The sequence below is a fragment of the Solanum lycopersicum genome, chromosome 6 (assembly GCF_036512215.1).
Source record: "Solanum lycopersicum chromosome 6, SLM_r2.1".
NCBI classification, from domain to species: Eukaryota; Viridiplantae; Streptophyta; class Magnoliopsida; order Solanales; family Solanaceae; genus Solanum; species Solanum lycopersicum.
Window position 1 is genome coordinate 45,591,257 of NC_090805.1, and position 19,953 is coordinate 45,611,209.

Genomic DNA, 19,953 nt, shown 5'->3' on the forward strand with positions numbered 1-19,953 from the left:
TCCTTTCTCTCTAGATATTTATTTTTTCTCACGTATAGAAAAAGGTATGAGCCAGGCACAATAGATTCGACAACAAAACCCTACTGTTTTCTTGTTCTATTTTTGGTTCATTGAGAAAAAGATTAAATAAGCATTTAAAAATCTTTCAAATAAACATTATTAATCTTCAATAATATAGCCCTAAGAAGTTGACACTATATGTGCTCCTCTTAGATAAGGTTGATAACAAGTCGATAATTTTTTTTTTTTTTGTAAATTTTAATATTTGTTTGATGCTACATAATTCACTTTAATTAGTAGGGTTCATATATATATATATATATATATATATATATATATATATATATATATATGCTAATACTACTATTTGTGTGAACTTTACCAAAGTATAATATAAACTACTAGTATAATGCACTACTAGGTGACTTATTTTTGGTAAAAATTGAAGTTAATTTGTTTTGTATGGAACCAAAGAAGGGTGCTCAATTACATCAACATTAATGGTTTGGTACCGTCCAAGACTTTGTAATAAAGACAGATATTTTCATACCAAATTTTGGCCTTATAAACATCAATCATATATAACAAAGTTGTCTAATAAATTGACCTTTCATATTTAAAATCAATGCATCTTTAAGTACGATGATCATATTTGACTAACTCTAAGCTCGGCCTAAGATACTATTTGCACTAATGAATAGTCATTATACTTAATCAACATCCATGGATTAGAAAAAAATGGTTAAGAATTATAATCAATTAGGCATAATTTAACCTTAAGAATTAACTTATGAGTCGTGAGAATATTCATTCAAAATGTTTTTGACTTTGCACTAAATTATATATATTATATTTATTCAAATGTTTTTGACTTTGCACTAAATTATATATATTATATATACAGATTAATCATTAATTAATCAAAATGAGCGTCGTTGAGATTGCTTTTGACTCTTTCTTAAAATTGAAACAAAACATTATAATACTTATCCTTTTTGACTTGAAAAAAAAAAACACGTTCCATTTGAAATAGGCAATTTTTCTGGTATTTCTGACTATTCATCAAAGTAAAATCATGCAATCTAAGACCACAACTCCCTTTGTTGGCCATATCAACAACAACAATAATACCCAAAAAAATCATTGAATCGTTAAATCATAATTGAATAGCTTTATATTTAAAATATCTCGCGTTAATAAAAATTCGAAAAGAATCACATACCTTAAACCTGTGATTGTGAATTTGTGATGTAGACTACGTACCTTAAAACATAATGTATTGTATGTGGTTTTATATGAATGATATTTATCATTCCTAGTCATCTACAGGTGAGAATTACCTTTATTTACTTTCATAAATTGAAGGTAGGACAGTTAAATTAATTTTTAAATTTATGTATAATAAAAAGTAAAATTTAATAAGTAATTCATTTAATTAATTGAAAATGAGTGCTAATGATGGGTTGTTAAAAACAGTTGCCGCCAATAAACCCATTAAACAAAACGACGACGTGGCAAGTTATGAATCAATTATAACTGACACCAAGCTTCCCACTTACATAAATATCGCATTGGCCGACAACCCGACACCCTATGATTCGTGGACGCTATTAGCTACTCATTCTCCGCCGTACACGTGTCCCTCCTTCTCCACACACCTCCACGGACCGTACGGTCACATCCGCTAATTGTAAAATTTTAAAACTTATCACGTGGCTACAACAGTTATTATCACTGTATAACAAGGATATTCTCGTCTTTTTATCTTTATATTATGATCATAAAAACATTGCAAGATATAGAAAAGGATATTTGTCACACACTTTCTGTTCTCTCTGATAAGAAGAACCGACTCATTGTTGCAGATTCAGATGTCGGCAAATGTGAAATCTCGCCGGGAAATTATGATCTAAGATTTTTACAGCCATTTTTTCCGGTGTTTAGGTAAAATTGAGATATGCAAGATATACATCCGATTGGAGGTGGAGGAGGGCGGTTTTTGGGCGGTGCTGGTGATCGGAGACTAAGGCCTAATAACCACCAAAATCACCAAGCATTAAAGTGTCCTCGTTGCGATTCGCTCAACACTAAATTCTGTTACTATAACAACTATAATCTCTCTCAGCCACGTCACTTCTGCAAGAGTTGCCGGAGGTACTGGACTAAAGGCGGCGTACTCCGTAACGTCCCCGTCGGTGGTGGTTGCCGGAAAAGCAAGCGTTCAAAGCCGAAATCGACTACTGCCGACGACACACCGGAGGAACCTAAGTCTGATACTAATTCTAGTAGTGAGAGTTCCAGTCTTACTGCTACAACAACAGCGGCAGCGGCAGCAACGGCGAATACCCCCGGCGCCGCAACTACAGAAGATGTGTCGGCAACTTCTTCCAACTCTGCTTCCACTTATCTCAACTTTCCAGATTCCAATTTCTTCATACCTCACAGTACTAACCAAACCTTCGATGATCAGCCATTAATGGAGAACTCAGTCGAAGATCAGTTTCAGGACATCGGAAACTTCACAAACATGATGACGTCATCAAATGATCCATTCAACATGGTTGATATCCCGGCTTACCGATTGCCGGAGAACCAAAACTCAAACGAGCAATGGAATACAGAGACGAAGATGGTAGAAACACTGCCGACATCCGGTGAGATGAAGATGGAACAGATGAGTACGGATTTTTTGAATCAAACAGGTCGGGTTGATGAGTATCCCGGGTTACATCAAAGCAATAGTGAACTCACTCCACTGAATTGGCAAACTGGTGGAGATCATGGATTGTATGATCTAACAGGTACCGTTGATCATCAATCTTACTGGAGTCAAACACAGTGGGGTGAAAATGATAACTCTCTTAATTTTCTCCCTTGAAGGAACAAAAAATTTGGAGAGGTTATATCTTGTTAACTATGTTGGTATGTATATTCATTTATCCTATTTTTAAATTCGGTTCATGTTTTTATTTTGGGTGGAGTTAGGGTTTTGAAATTTGTAATTTCTATCATGCAAATGTAACTAACCACTCCACGCTAATTACTTTTTTTTTTTTGTTTAACTTTCCCGGCGGGAGTATATTTAGATATTATTGCAAATGAAAGTTTTAAGTTAATCAGGATACATAGAACGTATTGTAATTTTTGATTTGCATCATCTAAATTATTAACAAAGTTTTAGTTGTTAGCTTTCAAAATGAAGTTGAATTAGTAAAGTGAGGATACGTAGAAGTTTTTAGTTTTAGATATTTTGATGATAAGATATTAGAGAAATGTACGGATAGAAGGGATTTGAGAGTGGGGGCATGTGGTCGGCCGGTGAAGTGGGACCGCCACCCGAGCTAATTATGGTTTATACGTGGCATGATTTATGGAAGTGGAGGTACGTGTAATGATGTGATTGGTGGTGCAAGTGGGGCATATAGGTCGGTTTGTTGTGTAGTGGAACAGTTTTTCTTTGGATAGGTGACAGGCTAAGTGCAATAGGGTACTGTAGTGTAGCTGTGCAGGACTACGAACTAGCAGTGGAGTGTGGTCACATACCAACGTGCTTCTATAGTAGTGAAAATATACACACCCTACTCCCTCCCTCGATTTAAATAAATTTATTTTTATCATAAAATTTTTATACGTTTATTAAATATTTTGAATTATTAATTATTGTGATTGATGGTTAAATATTTAAAAAATTTATACGGCAATTATCAATCAAATTTTATACCGTCAATCGAAACTAATACTGTACGAGCTTGTTTATGTTAGGAATAAGATAAGATATTTCTATTTACTTATTAAGTTTTGGAGAATAACATAGAAATCTCTAATTTTAATGCAACATATTAGTTTCATCTTCAAATTATTAATTGATTTAAACATACTTCTATTTAATTAACTAAATATAGATATACCGCTCTTATGCAATATGAGATGACGAATGGTTTTGAACTCTTAAAAAAGAATGGAACGCTGAATAAATAATTCAAAAAAAGTATGAAGAATATCTTTAGACTCGACAGAATTTACTGTGTATCTCGTATGTGTATTGAAGTTCAGTTTAAGACTGTCAATAATTTAAAAATAAAATTAATAATTATGCCTCCAAAATTCTTTGCTAATGCCATCTAAGGAAAATAATAATTAGGACAGAGGGTAACATTCAATTTGTTTCACTTTGTTGTCAATTATATTTTTCATTTGTTTCCATGAGAATGTCAATCTTCGTAGCAACTTATTTTCAAATATTTGATGAGACTTATATAAGCTCATAAAAAATGTTATTTTTAAAAAATTATTTACGTATCTTTAAATTAAAATTGATAAAATAAAAGTTATTTTAGTTTTATGTCAAAATAAATTACGATGGAGAAAATACATACTCTTCGTCTTAATTCATGTGACATATTTTATTTTTTGAAAAGTAAAACAATTTAAATTTAATCGAAAACTTGCGCATAGAGTTCGAAATGAAATTCATATTCATAAAATATATTATAAATTTTAATAATTGAATAGAACGGAAGTATTTAACATTCGAAATTAAAAAAAAGTGCGACATAAATTAGAACAGGAGTAATAAGCAGCAAGTGGGGATTGATGGTGAAATGATGTAATAGAGATGACATGTGATGTGACACTATTATTGATATTATGTCACTTTGCATGTGCAGATGCGTGGGCTTCACTTCAGTCAGACTCATGCATTTGTTGTGTGTGTCCCTCTAATTCACTCCTCATTAAACCCCTACACATCCTACATTTTCTTCTTTTGCCTTCTTAGTTTTTCCTCTCTAGTTTTCTCTTTACATAAATATGTAAATTATCCTAATTTTTTTTATATTTTTTTTGGAATAAGGGAGAAATATACGTTTGAATTATCGGAATTAATATGCAGATATTTTCTTTTTTTTTACTTTTGAGATGTTGGTACTTTTACCATTTAAAAATTAAAGCATATATGTCATTCACTCTAAACGAATGTTATCTGTCGATCTGATATTTAATAGATGTTGATTCAGTAGATAAGATTACAATATGTGTATGTCCGTTAGTATAAAGAATGTGCTTATATTTTCTAATTTTTGAATAGTAGGAACATCAATGTATCAAAAGTATGACGGAGGATATCTACTTACTATTTACGATAGCTTGAAGGTATATTTATAGTTTTACCTTCTTTTTTCTTTATAATGACCACGATGTTCAGATTAATTTTTGCTCACCTTAATTAGTTTTTGGAGATACCTTTCATCTCTTATTAGCAACAAGTACATTATCTATCAAGATTAAGATATTTTAATTTTAAAGACATAACTAATAAGGTTAGACATTAATTTAGTAAAATAAATTTCTAATAAAATACTTTTTCAAGGGAGTAAATAATAACATACTCAATGGAGTAATTATCACTCATTTCCTGTCATGCTATTTCAAAGTTCACCATAGAAACTTTGATTTAATATAAACAACAAACTAATTTCTGGCTTTTATGTTTACTCAAATATTTCACCATAGAAACTTTGAACTGATAGTAGATCACTAAGTAGAATTTATTTCTTACAAGTTGCAATAAAAGAGAGAAATGTAATAGAATTAGCAGAAATCACTTGGCTTCCCAACTTTAATGTTCTGCTCTGCTAAAAATCCAACTATAGCATTTCTTTGCCAACCTTTGAAACTCCTGCGTCCACACACAAAAATAATGAACAATTTCCATGATACGTCGATTCTCATAATTACAACAAAGTTATTCAGGAGTAGACGCATTCCAAATAACTACGTTTGATGCATTGTTTACTCGAAGAATACTTACTTGTTATCGAGATGTGCTAGTACTTCTCCTTGAGGAAAAGCTGCGCTAGTAGTGTCAAAAGCAACTCTGATTGCTTGTTTCCAAGTTCCACCCACCTCCAAGTTGGACTGCGATTTGGACGGACCAGGGTCCTCCATTGGTAATGAATATCCAGCAATAAGGTGTCCAACCCAAACTCCATCTTTCCTGTATAATTCACATAATTGCAACATAATAACAGTAACTTAAGTAAACCAAACTACAACTCTTTATCAAGAAATTCATGCTTGGATTTGGTTATTACAAAAACACGAGTTGAAAAATATAATTAAATTTTATACATATTAAAGAAATGTTAAGATTATCAACGATGTGCACTTCTGCTCAATTTGGCATACTTTCAGGGTATATATGGATCTTTTTTGCTTATTAAACAGTGTTAATTAGGGGCAGCAGTTAAAGTAAGGGCATATGTGGACCAACTATTGAACGGTAAAGGCATATGTGACATGTCTGCTCGATTAAGAATAATTTAAAGGCATATTTGGCCCTTTTCCCATCAACAATAGATGAATTCATTCTACATTTTGATCGTCGCTGGCTCACTGCAAACAGTTCAAAGAAGATGCTTCAGCATCCGATTCATGTTTGAGAAGCTCAGTCAGGTTGGCTGATCTAAATGAACCAGATGAGCTTGAAGTAGCAATCATCCCATCATCAGTTGGTTTTCTTGGTTATGGTAATAGTCATAAGGAGACTATAAGCCTAAATGTTTCTGCTAAATTGAATCCAGCATTCTTGGCTTTGCCTAGAGAAACCACATGGAACTCCATCATACAATGCCTAGTTGCTCTTTAAGTAGCCTATATGTTAACAGTAAAGGCAAAGAGAGGGACTGGTTCTCTTCTACTTATGAGACAGGTAAATAATACCTGTGAAACATTGTATATATATTAAAATTTCTTTCCTTTTGAGGATTTTCGTGGTGGTATGTCATTTGTTTCCTTCCTTTTGCTGTAACGTGTTGACTCCAGTACCTCATAGTTTTTCACACAACAAGTTCCCTACACCTTGCCACCTCTCTTTTTCTCCAGGTGCTGAAGAGGTAACTATCTTTGCTTTTTAAAAAAATTTACGGATTGGGGGGGCAGGAAACACAATAAAGTAATTTCAACAGCACAACAGCTTTCTCTTACATTTACTTGAACTGTCATATTAGTAACCTGTAGTGTTCCTAGTAGAATCATCCAACTTCAATAACATATATGAAAACAAATATTTTGATGATAGTATATCAAAGGTAATACGTCTGAACTGCTTACTTGAAGCCATGGTAAGAGTTCTCAACCAGAATATCTATTTATTTGCTCATTATCTTGAATTACAGTTTCAGGTGACTGAGTAACTTACCGAACTATATCCATATGCCGTGGTACATAATGTCCCCCACCAATTCCTAGGAGAATCTTTTGCAGACAACAATTTCTGCATTTTGTTGAAAGTAGATATTGATAATGGAGAAAGATCACAAATTAACATATAATCAAGTGAATCTTCTGATCAGGATCATATTTCTTCGTTCTTGTTTCTTTTCCAGTTGAAGTAACTGATATTTTTTCTCGAGGGAATCATTTTTTTTTTTTGCTTAAATATATTCTAGCGATGAAATTGCATTCGTAAACGAGAAATGTAGATCAAAGCTACCACAAATTATTAAGGAGATGGATGAACTTCTAGTCCCACAAATGTTCATGAGGTCTGATTCTGCAAAAAGCTAGTAATGTAGAAGAAGAAATAGCAACAGTATGACCAAGATACTATTACTTGAATCGTACCTGCTCCAATCCCCCACTGCATCCCCTCCCCCGAGCCCTAGTCCTTCCCAGACTAACTGCAAACACCACAATTAGGGAAAATTACAAAAGATCCAACAAAGATGGGATAATTCCAGCATTGTTTTAGTCATGCCACTGGTTAAGCTTTGGAAATATCAAAATGCTAAGATACCAAGGAGCTATCCATATTAAAGTTGCACATATGCAGGCTTTAAAAATATATCAGATTTCCAAATGCAACAGGAAACGTGTCATCCCTAAAGAATATTCACCATCTTTACCCCACCTCCTCCATCGAGTTCCCAAAGGCCAAAGACAACAGAAACAATACAAAACGGAAGTTGAAGAAAGTGGTTAATGTAAGGTACCATCGTGAGGGATTCACAGAAGTTATATAACAACTATGGTATTTAAAAATAGAAATAAAAATATTCCTCTGATTCCTTTTTTGCAAGTAAAAGCCCATCATAGTAATGAATGCAGCACTAAAGTGTTCAGCTGGCCTGGCAAAAGCCAATGCAATGAGTAAGCATAAGACAAAGGTTTGAGGGTTTGCTTGCAACAGAAACAGATGACACATCGATAAATATTGCAGAAGAGTTTGTGCAGCAAAAGGATACCCAACTAAGGCAATGGCTTGTGCAGCATCCTGCCTCTTCCAGTACTCCTCTGTGCTGCCTACACGATAAACAAAATTTCAATTGAATAGATAAGGAAATTGCTGTGGAGAGTGTTATCCTGATTTTTGATGATGACATACTTAACCAAAACTACATAATAATGTACAAAACCCATAATTTTTTTAATAAGTTATTTTCATCAAAATGTTTTATCTCTGTGTGAATAATCGAGTTGAGTGTTTTTTTCATTAATGATTTAGTATTAGTAATATGTTAACTATTTATAGTCGATACTTGACCAATACTATGCTAACATGGAAAAGTACACAAATCACTATTTAGAAATGAAAGAAAATATATTGCAGAAGGTCAAACAAATTATTCAGACATGAAAGGTAAAAGAAAGTATACCGATCTCTACAAACATTGTGGGTGCATTAGTTACAGGACCATGATGTGTAGCTTCCAATGTGACCTACACCAAGTAATAGTCATAGAAAGGTACCCATTACAGACAGATGATTACGTCAAAGTAGATTAAATTAGAAAAAATCAAAAGGTTACACTTGTTACTGGATTGAAAATCCATGCAGCATGGGAAGATCAATCTTAAGCTCAAATCCAACATCAATTTATAATAGTTAAACGCAGTGTTATTGATCAGTAATCTAATTTAAAAAAACTGAATACATTGATTATATCTGTTCAATTTATAAAATGTCATGTTTTTTCAAGTTGGTCCATTAGTCATACTGTAATTTCAACGGTAATAATTAGTAGTCTTTTAAGACAATCCTCCTTTTTTATAACCAAGCCCGGAGGTACAGCGATGTATAAGACAATCCTTTCTCATGGTTGATTACTTCACAAATAACTATATAAATAACTTTAGTTTTATACCATCAATATCGAAGATATTCCATTGGTTATAATAATTTATTCCTTACCACTAATTTCTCTGCCCCATTTTTATCATCTTGCTTTTTTTATGAAGTGATTCAGTAAACATTTCTAATAATTAATCCAAAGTTATTGTGTCCACCAATTCTAATTTGCAAGAGTAGGAAATGTATTGTATAATTGTCATATAGCAATGGAACGTAGAATCTAATTTAGAATGGTCAATGACTACTACTCAAAAAGGAGAAAATGTAATCTTACTAAAGCAAGCATAAATGTTCTCAACTAATGTGGCAGTCCAATAGAAAGCAGAAGGGTGAAGAATGAAGACTGATCTAGAGTTATCTTAAGTCGGCATTGCAAAAGCCAGGCCATGACAAAACTATTCAGTAGTTAACAAAGGCAGACAAGCAGTTCAACTAGATTCACCTTACCACTCAAACATTCCATATAAAAGCAGTTTTTGAGTAGAACGACAGCTAATTCTTGACTACTGAGAATTAAACTAGAAACAGTCTATGCTTCAAAGGAGAAGGTAACAACCATAAAAAACCAAGATATACATGTTCACAAGAAATTTAGTTAGAAGTGCAACGAAGCAAATGGATCTCCAGTTCAATCTCCAACACTGAATCAAAACCAAGTTAAGTATTTTTATCTGAATCGAACATTCACTCTGCAATAACTAGTCAACCTAACATAAAAAAGTCAATGTTAATAAGAATGCCAAAGTGAAAAGTCACCTAAACAGGGATGTTACCTCGAATTCAGGAGTTAGATTCTGTGAGTCAGCAATAGATTTCAATAGTCTAAACCACGGTCCTATACGTGGATTCGGTGGTGCAGCCCAGGCAGGCTTCCCACCTACCGGCAGCTGGTCCCCCTCTGTTAGGTGAGGCACACCTAATGTAAACCATCCCAACACAAGTAACAAGAATTGAATACTCCACATATACAGAGAAAATAAACCATATACAGCAGAAACCATTTTTTACCTATGGGGTGAACTGTAAGTGCAGGACGATTAGATGCAGCAGTGTGCTTGCTAAGAAAGATAACCTCATCAACCGTCTCGCCTGTGGTATCTTCCCAACGCATGTCCAGGTGGTCCTCTTTCACAATGCTGCTATCATGTTTCAATAGCCTTACATCTCGATTCACAAAACTTGGCACATCCTAAGCTTATGCACAAAGCCAAACAAAATAACAGCTTTATTAGTTTAAGCATGTCTTAAAGCTTGCATCTCACTTCATCTTGTTCCTTGCGCTGAAATCATATTTATAAATTTACAATACACTTGAATCATCAAATTCTGATCTACGAGGGGACTATAAGGAAGTCGATTCATAATGCAACCGTTTACTCCTTTTTCTTATAACTATGGTGTCCAGGCTAGCTTCCATGCACCGCGACTAATCACAAGAGGAGTTTGCTACCTCCCACCAACATTAGGTATCAAGTAACTCTATCCACCAAAGCTTCTACATATGAAAAAAAAAATCAACTAGTGTTTTTGGCCTTGAGATGAGCATTTTCCCCTCATCCCTTTTAGTTTGGGGACAAGTAAGTTTAAGAAAAGGATCATCACATCACACAATTATGAACAAACTTGAACTCTACAGCCTCTGCAGTCAAGTCACACCTCAACTTGAATCTCCTATTTGAGCATGAGACTTCATGATTCTCAGCCCACTTCACTGACCATTAGGTCCTTGTGTGCTACACTCCTTCACCCTTTCTTTCCTATTTGCAATCTCAAGGTATTATGACAGTCAGTGTAGAATTCATACAGCCTACCCCCAATCAGTCTAGTTGATTGATTGATAAATGGGGAGCATAAAAGGGACTAATTTCAAGAAATTGAAAATTAAGAAAAATGATAAGAGAAGAGATTGAAATTGTTACCTGAATGGGAGGACCAGGGTGCCATCCAGGCATGGCTAGAAGGGCAGATGCAGGGCCAATGGAAGCAGGGTCTATGGTGGTAGCCACTATTAGTGTCACCATTCCTCTGCTACAGCTAAGCAAATCTTGATGAAAAATGTTGCTGAAGCAATGTTTTATTGATGATATTCTTCTATGACATAAAAGCCCAATCTTGATCATTCTATAACTGGTGGATAAGCAGCACTCATCTTCCCTTTTCACTGCAAAAATGTAACCTTGCGGAGTATTTGGAGGATTATAGGATGTTTCAACTTTTGGTTCAAGAGATTAGGTTTTAGGTGGGCTATTTCACAATATAAGTTTTGAAATTTAATTAGAGATATTGTTTCAAATTAGTACTATTTCATATCATAATTTTTTTTTTATACCTTGCATAAATCACACTAGTGTAAGATCTTAAATACATTATATTTCTACTTTTTTCTATTTTACAAAAGTCACTTAAAATATTAGTCATTAAGATACTTAAGTTTCATCCGGACATTAAATGTGATACATTATAAAATTTATATGTTGCACTTATTAAGGAATATTAATGTAAAATTAATTTTATTTCTCACAAATCACTTATAACTGACTTTCTTTCTCACAAATCACGCAGATCTGATTTTCTTTTCCATAAATCACGCAAAACCTGATTTATATCAATCCATTCAACTATGTAAAAGCTTTACAAAATTCAACAATCAAAATTTTCATCTTCTCCATCAATTTGAAATCTTGAATCTCAAATTTGTCATTGTAAATAATTGGAGAGATGGTTCAGATATATTCGATTGCTTTAATCCTTACAAGGAAGTTAGTGCTATTGTGCAGCTATATCAAGAACTATAACGATCTCCATATTTTGATTGCGCCGAACAATGACTTGGAGCTAGAAAGCAATGGGTGATCTAAATCTGAATGAAAACAAGGTCGAGTTATTGTTAGTGATGATATTTACTGATGGGATCAAGCTTAACTGTTTTGTGTTTGTTTTTTTATTATAATATCATGTATTTTGTGGTTCAACTTTCTGAACAATATCTTTTCTTACTTTTGCTTTTGCAATAACATGATGATCATGAGTTTAACATGTCGTGTATTACGCTTGTTTACATTTTTATAGCACTAGAAGATAATGAAAACATCGACTTGAAATGACTCTGAATATTACTACATTGTGAATACATGTTAATCAATTTGTTTTAGTTATTGTTTACATGTTTATAGTTGTGTGTTTTACTGAATATAGAAACAACAAATGATCAAATTGAATTCATTCAATTCTTACATTTAGCAATAATTTTTATAATGTATCATAGCTAATAATATGTATCAATAATTTGTACAAAATGTATCATTGCAAACTAATGAGTATTTAGCAGTAATTTGTATATATGTATCATTGCAAAATAATGAATATTTAGCAGTAATTTGTATAAATATATCATAGTCATTAGTGTGTATCAAATTATGTATGATTGAAAATTAGATATCTATATACAATCAAATTGCATATCTTATTCGATGGAAATCAAATTAAAAATCACTTGATGGCTTTGAGAAATATTATCGATACATTATAAAGCTTGATATATTGTAAATGATACATTATACATTACTCGCGTGTCAAATCGAAGTATCAACAATAGTAGGTTATGTATCGGCATAATAAATATAAACATGATACATTGCATAGAATCCACTAGTCGAAGTATCAGTAATATTAGATTATGTATCAATATAATAACTATAAACATGATACATTGCATAAATCTCACTAGTCAAAATATCTACAACATTAGGTTAAATAAACATGGTACATTGCACAAAACATAGTCATTGTATCAAAAAACTAAATTATAAAATAAAATAGACAAGATAAATTGAAATTTGTGCCTTTGAGACAAACATGATAAGACAAATCCAACTTTGTCCCCTTTTTAGCGTTGTTTCATAATTGATTTAAAGTCGAAATCCTTCTTCAAGAATAAGATAGAACAAACATTAAAGAGTGCAGATACATAATACCCAATTGATTCTGATACTGTTTACATATCAATTTTAAATTTGAATACGATTGAAGATACATTATAGAACTTGATACATTCAAGAGTGTTTATGTATCAAATACATTTACATTAAACATGATAAACAAAATCGAATATTATCAATATTGTAAATATAAACATGATATATTACATAATAACGAAAGTTATTGTAAGAGTGATGTACCATATCAGTGATAACACTAAAAAAGACAGATTTAATATACCATAAAGTTAAAACGAATGCATTATACATAAATTTATGAATCAAAATTAACTAGATACATAGAAGATCTGAATCTTAGATAGAAAAAGGTGTTGAAACAAAGGTATTATAGATTAAAATCAATTAGATACATTGAAAATATGAAGCTCGAGCGGAGAAGAGTATTTAGTAACATATTCTACTTTTCCTTTTTTTGTATCTTTCTTAATGGGTAAGTTAGAATTTGAAATACATGTTTCATCGATTCCGAATCACAAACATGAGGGATGAGAATTTCCGTTTGTAGACGTAATCAGGTAAGACCAACACTAAATGGTGGGTTAGAATCCATATGTAACTTTCCATCGTCGTTTGACAAATAACTAATTCATCTCTTCTCTTTCGTTCTTTTTGCTTCGTTTTATTCGATATTCTTTCTGAAGATCGCCCGTACATATTTCATCCGTATATATAAAAAATTTAAAGATGAAAAAAAGATTTTGAAAAATTTATAATTAATGAATTAGAAAGAAAAAAGTGGATGAAGAAGAAGATACTGAAAAAAGAAAAAAGAAAAGATTTGAAATATGAAGAAGAAGATTGGTGAGCTGGAAAAGAAAAAGAAATGATTTGAAATTCAAAAATGGAGTGATGGAGATAATTAGTGATATCATAGAGTGATTTTAGGCGTGAAAAAAAAGAAAAAAATCGTGAGGGTGATTATTTAGAGTGATGTATCTGAAGAAGTGAAAGAAATTGAAGAAAATAGGAATATTTGTAATTTTTAAAAATGATAAGGAATAATAGAAAATAAGTTGTGAAAAGGTGTGTAGTTAGGTAATTTATCCTTCTTTTTTTTGTATTAACTTATATATTTTATATATATTATTCATGTTATTATTTGGTTACTTAATTGTAGGATCAAAATCAGAGTTATTGAAATTTATGACCATCTCATTTGTTCTATATGTACGGGTCTGATTCATTTTATGAATTATGTATGTGAAAATTTGATTTCAAAATATTTAAATATTTCAAAAAATATGTGATCATCTCTTTTAATTATTTAAACAGCTAAATATTAATATTTTTATTATTTAATTATATTTCTGACATTCATTATTATTACGATAACGAGTTAACAATTCACACTGTATTTATGTAAATAGAGTTTAGAAAGAGTCAAATGTTCCTAAACCTTATTTCTACCTTTGTTCTCTGTTTTTCTACTAACCTTGAACTGATTCTTACAGTAACAACACATACAATATATTTTACATGACTGATTCTTACAGTAACAACACATACAATATATTTTACTGCATGTAAAATTTGATAAGGATTAGTATATTATGTAATTCAGTTCTGCAACACAAAAAACTATCTATAGATTATGTTATTTTCTTAATATTATTGGAGAATGAACCTTACTATTAAAGAAAATACATTTGTTTAATCCTCGTAAAGGAGAAAACGTTAGCCGCCCGTTCATCCTCGCAACGTTTTAAAAACGAGGGCTAGTCAACTACTAGTCTAGTACTAATAGTTTATACTATTACAAACAGATTTTTTTTTAATATAATATTTTTATCAGAAAAAAATAGAGAAAATTATATATAATAAAATAATATTAATTCAAATCAAATATTGTAAATATACTTTGATTTGATTGTACCTATAGGAAACTATTGTTATTTTTGCTTCTCTCTCTAGTAGAATCTCACTCTCTACTTTCGTTTGGTGACAGTCTCGCTCGCCTTTCTCGCTTTTATACAAATACGAATGTATAAAATGCGTTTGTGCTTTTATAAAGCGAGAAAAAAAATTGTATTTATCGTTCTCCTCTCTTCCCTCTCCGAGATCTCATTCGCCACTCTCCCAAATCTCGTTCGCCACCCTTGCCTCTTTCGCTTATATAAACAGAAATGAAATGTATAAATTGTATTTTTGTTTGTATAAAGTCAGAGAAAATTGTATATACACATGCAAATATATATATCTTCGTCCTATACACTTAAAATTATAGAATATAAATATTTCTATGTCCAGTGTTCTTTTGTCTTTCTCTTTCACGTTTTATACATACACAGATTATACAGTTGATCTTTTCTATACATCTGCTTTCTTTTATATATATATATATATATATAGTGAATTATATAATTATTTTCTTTGTATATGTATAGTTATTCTTTTTTTTATATGTATAAAGAATTATATAACTGTTTTTTTAGTATATATATATAGCAATATATATATATTTATATATTTATTATGGAGCGCAATTATACAAATTATAGTTATAACATACAAATATAATTTTTATATTTCTTATATGTGAAAGTTACTCAAAAAAATACATTTAAAATATCATTAACAATAACAAAGGTTTTGTTTACACAATTCATAAAAATATTTTTGAAATAAAATAATTATTAACTATTCGAATATTTTTGCATCGAATTATTAATCACGTGAGCATTGTTTTTTTCACCCTTTTTGGTACTTTATATGAGACGTAGAGCACAAATCATGTGTTGTGTTACTCATCTTCTCTCTTAAAACCCATCACCAAAACAAGAGGGGCACTAATAATATTGGTGAGTATGGGTTGGGCTATCGCACTGCACGGTGGTGCCGGTGACATTCCCCGTGATCTTCCACCGGAGCTCCGTCAACTCAGAGAATCCTGCCTCCGTCGTTGCTTGGACATTGCCATTGATGCTCTTAATTCCCACAAATCACCTTTAGACGTTGTTGAACTTGTCGTATGTATATTGCTTTCTTCTTTTGTTTAGTTGAGCATTTTGAACTAATATGTAAATCCTGAATTCGTACTCGTAATCACTATCTAAAAGAAGCTTCTATTTTTTTTTATAAAGATTAGTGTGATCTAACTTGAATCAAACAGGTGCGGGAACTGGAAAATGACCCACACTTCAACGCTGGTAGAGGTTCTGTCTTGACGAACAATGGCACAGTAGAAATGGAAGCTTGCATCATGGATGGAGGTACAAAGAACTGTGGAGCAGTTTCTGGTCTCACTACAGTTGTTAATGCTGTGTCTCTGGCTAGGCTAGTCATGGAGAAAACTCCACATATATATCTTGCGTTTGAGGGAGCCGAAGCATTTGCTAGGGAACAGGTTTGTGAAAATAATGTTCATTAGTCGTAGATACCAAATGTTTGCCTTTGTCTAGTAACTTGACTTAAATTGCTAATTGTGGCGATTTTGTTATCCAGGGGGTTGAAACTGTAGACTCCAGTCATTTTATCACTCCGCAAAATATTGAGAGATTGAAACAAGCAAAAGCAGCTAACAGTGTTCAGGTATGCTGCCCCGTCCTCATTGCTAGAATGTTCGCGTGTTCATGTTTGATAGTTGGATTTGGAATCGACATTGCATTAATGAACTGCTGTTTTCTTTTGATTGGGATTGTTTAATGCTTCATAGTTCATATTATGATATCAATCAAAATCACTCAAAAGTTGTTTAATCCTTGCTTGTGACTTTAGTCTATCTCCATATGTCTCGTCTCGTTTTGTGTTAACATTGAATGATACTCAGTCTCGGAGTTAATGTCAAACATGTATGCAATCAACTTTTCAGGTAGATTATACACAGCCTATGCCAATAGTTGATGAACCACCAGTTCCCAATGGGGATAGCCAAATTGGGACGGTGGGATGTGTAGCTGTTGACAGTGCTGGAAATTTAGCGGCTGCTACGTCTACTGGAGGACTAGTAAACAAGATGGTTGGTAGAATAGGAGATACTCCCCTTGTTGGTGCAGGGACATATGCAAATAAATTCTGTGCAGTGTCTTGTACAGGCAAAGGCGAAGAAATTATCCGCGCAACTGTAGCAAGAGATGTGGCTGCCCTAATGGAATACAAAGGACTTACTCTAAAGGAAGCAACAGATTATGTTATAAAAGAATCTACACCAAAAGGGACTATTGGCTTGATTGCTGTGTCTGCCACAGGGGAAGTCGTCACACCATTTAACACTACCGGCATGTTTAGAGCTTGTGCTACTCAAGATGGAAAAACAGAAGTAGCAATTTGGTAACTTTGAGGTAAGGAGTTAGTCTTTTCCTCAAACTCGAGACATTTTGAATATTTCATATATGCTTAAATTTTAGGGATAATGCACAAGTAGCCCCTCAACGTATATCCGAAATCTCAGAGACACACATATAGTATATTAAGGTCCTATTATCCCCTGAACTTATTTTATTAGTAATTTTATACCCCATTTTCGGCCTACGTGGCACTATTTTGTGGGTCCAACATTGACTGATTTTTTTTTTCAAGCTAATTTCACGTAAGCCAAAAAGGGGTAGAAAATTACTTATAAAATAAGTTCAGGGGCTTATAGGACCTTAGTATAGTATAAGTGTGTCTCTGGGATATGAGCATAGGTTTGAAGGGATACTTGTGCATTTTTCCTTTATTTCAATAATTTATAATTTCCTTGCTTTTTTGATATAAAAGGTCAACTTTTCCAAACATCCAAGAACTAATCCGTTAAGGTGTATATATCAAGGACCAAAATGTATCAACACTAATAGATTAAGGATCATTTTCTTGATAAGGACTTTAAGAGTAAAATATAAAAGACAGCTTTAAACAGCATGAGTCAGTTTGATTAGTAGGTATACAATCTGCAAGATCAGATGTACCTTGAAAAAGTATAAGTGGGTACAACTTGTTGGCCGGCAGTAGATATTATTATTAATATTACTCCATTATTAATTCCCAATTATTGTAAGCAAGAAATAGAATTGATGAAATCAAGATACCATAGACTGAGAGAAAGATAAATAATCTCTAAAGAATATAGTTTCTTTTATCTTAATCATGTCAGAGGATTCAAAGAAGCTCTCTGATGAACTTCCAACAGAATCACCACCAGCCCCATTACCAATTCTTGGTTAGCTTCTCTACTCATTCTCCTTCTAAAATTTGTATATAATTCTTCTATGTTGTTCCGTCGTCAAGTGCGTGTCAGATTCTTCAAAAGTAGACCATTCAGAAAGATCTTATAACATTTTTGGAGAGTTTGAACAACATAGATAATATGTGTATATCCAATAATTCAGTATTGTTGAACGGATTGTTTTCGAATACAAACTTGTACCAATAACATTCAGTTCAAGATGTGTATATATATAAGATATTACTATTCTGTTTGAACTCACCGATTCTAGATCTTTGATTCGTCTACGATTTGTAGTTCTGTTTTATAGTAATATAAAAACAAATTTTGGAACAGATTTGAGTAGCCCACCAGCTGGTAAAATGTCATGGCCAGAATTGCTAGGAGTGACAGCAGAGGAAGCAGAGAGGAAGATAAAGGAGGAGAAACCAGAGCTGAAGATACATATAATTCCACCTAATTCAATGGTGACTATGGATTATCGTTTAGACCGGGTTCGTCTCTTTGTGGATGAATCTGGAAAAGTTGCTCAAGAGCCTAGACTTGGTTAAATCACATATTTCCTTGTATAACATTGAGGATCAAAGATGTCTCCTTTGCTTTTCTATGTGACTTAAATGTTGTATTACTATGTATAATGTGTATGTTTATGTCTATCTAATCTGGTTTCTCCATGGATTGTGAATAAAGGTTGGCAAATGAACTATCATGTCCATAGGTTCTTGTTTTTACAAAGTAAAAATGCTTCTTTACGTAATATGTGGATATGGTGTCGTGGGCTGAGACATCACGATTTGTAATGTTCATATCAACTTACGCGTGCGTAACCTTATATCAGTATAACCATTAAAACTTAGACGAATGAAAAGAAATCACTTACCTCAACGATTGGTTGTTTCAGTTTGCATTAGCTGATATTTTCAAGTAGCCCACCATCTCCATGTGATTTCTCTACTCTCTTACATAATACAGTATATTTTGTACTAATAATTTTCGAACAAAACTACCAAATCTTTAATTAAATGGAAACATTGGTTAGTGGCTGCACAAGTAGACAAGTGGGTATAAATCATAAGGGATTCAACTTGCTGGCGGCATATTGAAATTTTAGACGTCACACATTTTTAAATAATATTATTGAATTTTTTAAATTATTTAAAAAATATTTTTAAAAAGTCCTAACAATACTAATACGTTTAGGCATCAAACACATTTTACATCAAATATCTAAATAAGTAATTAGTTATCCTACGGAACCAGGATTACAAGTTTAGGGTTATAAATTTCCCTTAAAAAGGAGAGAAAAGGGAGGGTTCGAACTCACGACTCTGTCGTGAAAGTACTTCCTTCCTCAGCAGTAAGTTACTTGTATATTTATTTAATTTTCTAATAAAATACAAAATCTATGAAAAAGTTATTGAGTTCAATCTACATTCAAAACCATCAATCCCACTTAGCTCCTCCGCCTTCAATCCTACTGTTTGATCTCAATTAAACATAAAATAGACTTATTTCAAAATTATTTATTATATTCCCTCTGTTCACTTTTATTTATCATGCTAGGTTTTTTCTAAGGTTAATTTGACTAATTTTTAAAGACAAATTAGATTACGTTAATTTATTATTTTTAAGAAAAATTAGATATTCAAAAACTATACGAAAAGTACTATAAATTATAATTTTTT

The 19,953-nt window shown here is 32.4% G+C and overlaps 3 protein-coding genes and 1 long non-coding RNA gene across 5 annotated transcripts; 2 read left to right on the forward strand and 2 right to left on the reverse strand.

Annotated features, from left to right (window-relative positions):
* Positions 1 to 1,507: 1,507 nt before the first annotated feature.
* Positions 1,508 to 3,124, forward strand: LOC101263619 (dof zinc finger protein DOF5.4). Its single transcript, XM_004241565.5, has one exon. It carries the CDS (start codon positions 1,958 to 1,960, stop codon positions 2,876 to 2,878), a length of 921 nt encoding a protein of 306 aa, XP_004241613.1. The 5' UTR covers positions 1,508 to 1,957; the 3' UTR covers positions 2,879 to 3,124.
* A 2,206-nt stretch (positions 3,125 to 5,330) lies between these two features.
* Positions 5,331 to 11,425, reverse strand: LOC101263327 (D-aminoacyl-tRNA deacylase). Of its 2 annotated transcripts, XM_004241564.5 has the most exons (9): positions 11,050 to 11,425; positions 10,139 to 10,319; positions 9,904 to 10,046; positions 8,655 to 8,718; positions 8,249 to 8,301; positions 7,624 to 7,679; positions 7,199 to 7,273; positions 5,810 to 5,995; positions 5,331 to 5,677 (listed from the first exon to the last, which is right to left on the reverse strand). In XM_004241564.5, the coding sequence occupies exons 1-9, from the start codon at positions 11,248 to 11,250 to the stop codon at positions 5,590 to 5,592; spliced, it is 1,047 nt and encodes a 348-aa protein (XP_004241612.1). In that variant the 5' UTR covers positions 11,251 to 11,425; the 3' UTR covers positions 5,331 to 5,589. The 2 variants fall into 2 exon arrangements, with proteins under 2 accessions (XP_004241612.1, XP_010322584.1); XM_010324282.4 differs by lacking the exon at positions 7,624 to 7,679 and having other exon boundaries at positions 8,244 to 8,301; positions 11,050 to 11,415.
* Positions 11,426 to 15,806: 4,381 nt separating this feature from the next.
* LOC101262729 (isoaspartyl peptidase/L-asparaginase) lies at positions 15,807 to 18,669 on the forward strand. Its single transcript, XM_004241562.5, has 5 exons — positions 15,807 to 16,094; positions 16,238 to 16,471; positions 16,570 to 16,656; positions 16,937 to 17,405; positions 18,605 to 18,669. The coding sequence occupies exons 1-4, from the start codon at positions 15,933 to 15,935 to the stop codon at positions 17,396 to 17,398; spliced, it is 945 nt and encodes a 314-aa protein (XP_004241610.1). The 5' UTR covers positions 15,807 to 15,932; the 3' UTR covers positions 17,399 to 17,405; positions 18,605 to 18,669.
* On the reverse strand, positions 17,954 to 19,308 carry LOC112941706 (uncharacterized). The gene is made up of 2 exons (XR_003247273.2): positions 19,149 to 19,308; positions 17,954 to 18,343 (listed from the first exon to the last, which is right to left on the reverse strand). It is a non-coding gene; the product is annotated as an uncharacterized lncRNA (long non-coding RNA).
* Between the last annotated feature and the right edge of the window lie 645 nt (positions 19,309 to 19,953).

What these genes read in the sequence shown, in the direction of transcription:
- LOC101262729 (XM_004241562.5), top strand. Translation starts at nt 15,933, where the DNA reads ATGGGTTGGGCTATCGCACTGCACGGTGGTGCCGGTGACATTCCCCGT. An exon ending in TAGACGTTGTTGAACTTGTC is followed by an intron (nt 16,095 to 16,237) that starts GTATGTATATTG and finishes TGAATCAAACAG; the next exon opens with GTGCGGGAACTGGAAAATGA. An exon ending in AAGCAGCTAACAGTGTTCAG is followed by an intron (nt 16,657 to 16,936) that starts GTATGCTGCCCC and finishes TCAACTTTTCAG; the next exon opens with GTAGATTATACACAGCCTAT.
- LOC101263619 (XM_004241565.5), top strand. Translation starts at nt 1,958, where the DNA reads ATGCAAGATATACATCCGATTGGAGGTGGAGGAGGGCGGTTTTTGGGC.
- LOC101263327 (XM_004241564.5), bottom strand. Translation starts at nt 11,250, where the DNA reads ATGATCAAGATTGGGCTTTTATGTCATAGAAGAATATCATCAATAAAA. An exon ending in CACAATGTTTGTAGAGATCG is followed by an intron (nt 8,302 to 8,654) that starts GTATACTTTCTT and finishes TTTATCGTGTAG; the next exon opens with GCAGCACAGAGGAGTACTGG. An exon ending in CTGCACAAGCCATTGCCTTA is followed by an intron (nt 7,680 to 8,248) that starts GTTGGGTATCCT and finishes TGGTGTTTGCAG; the next exon opens with TTAGTCTGGGAAGGACTAGG.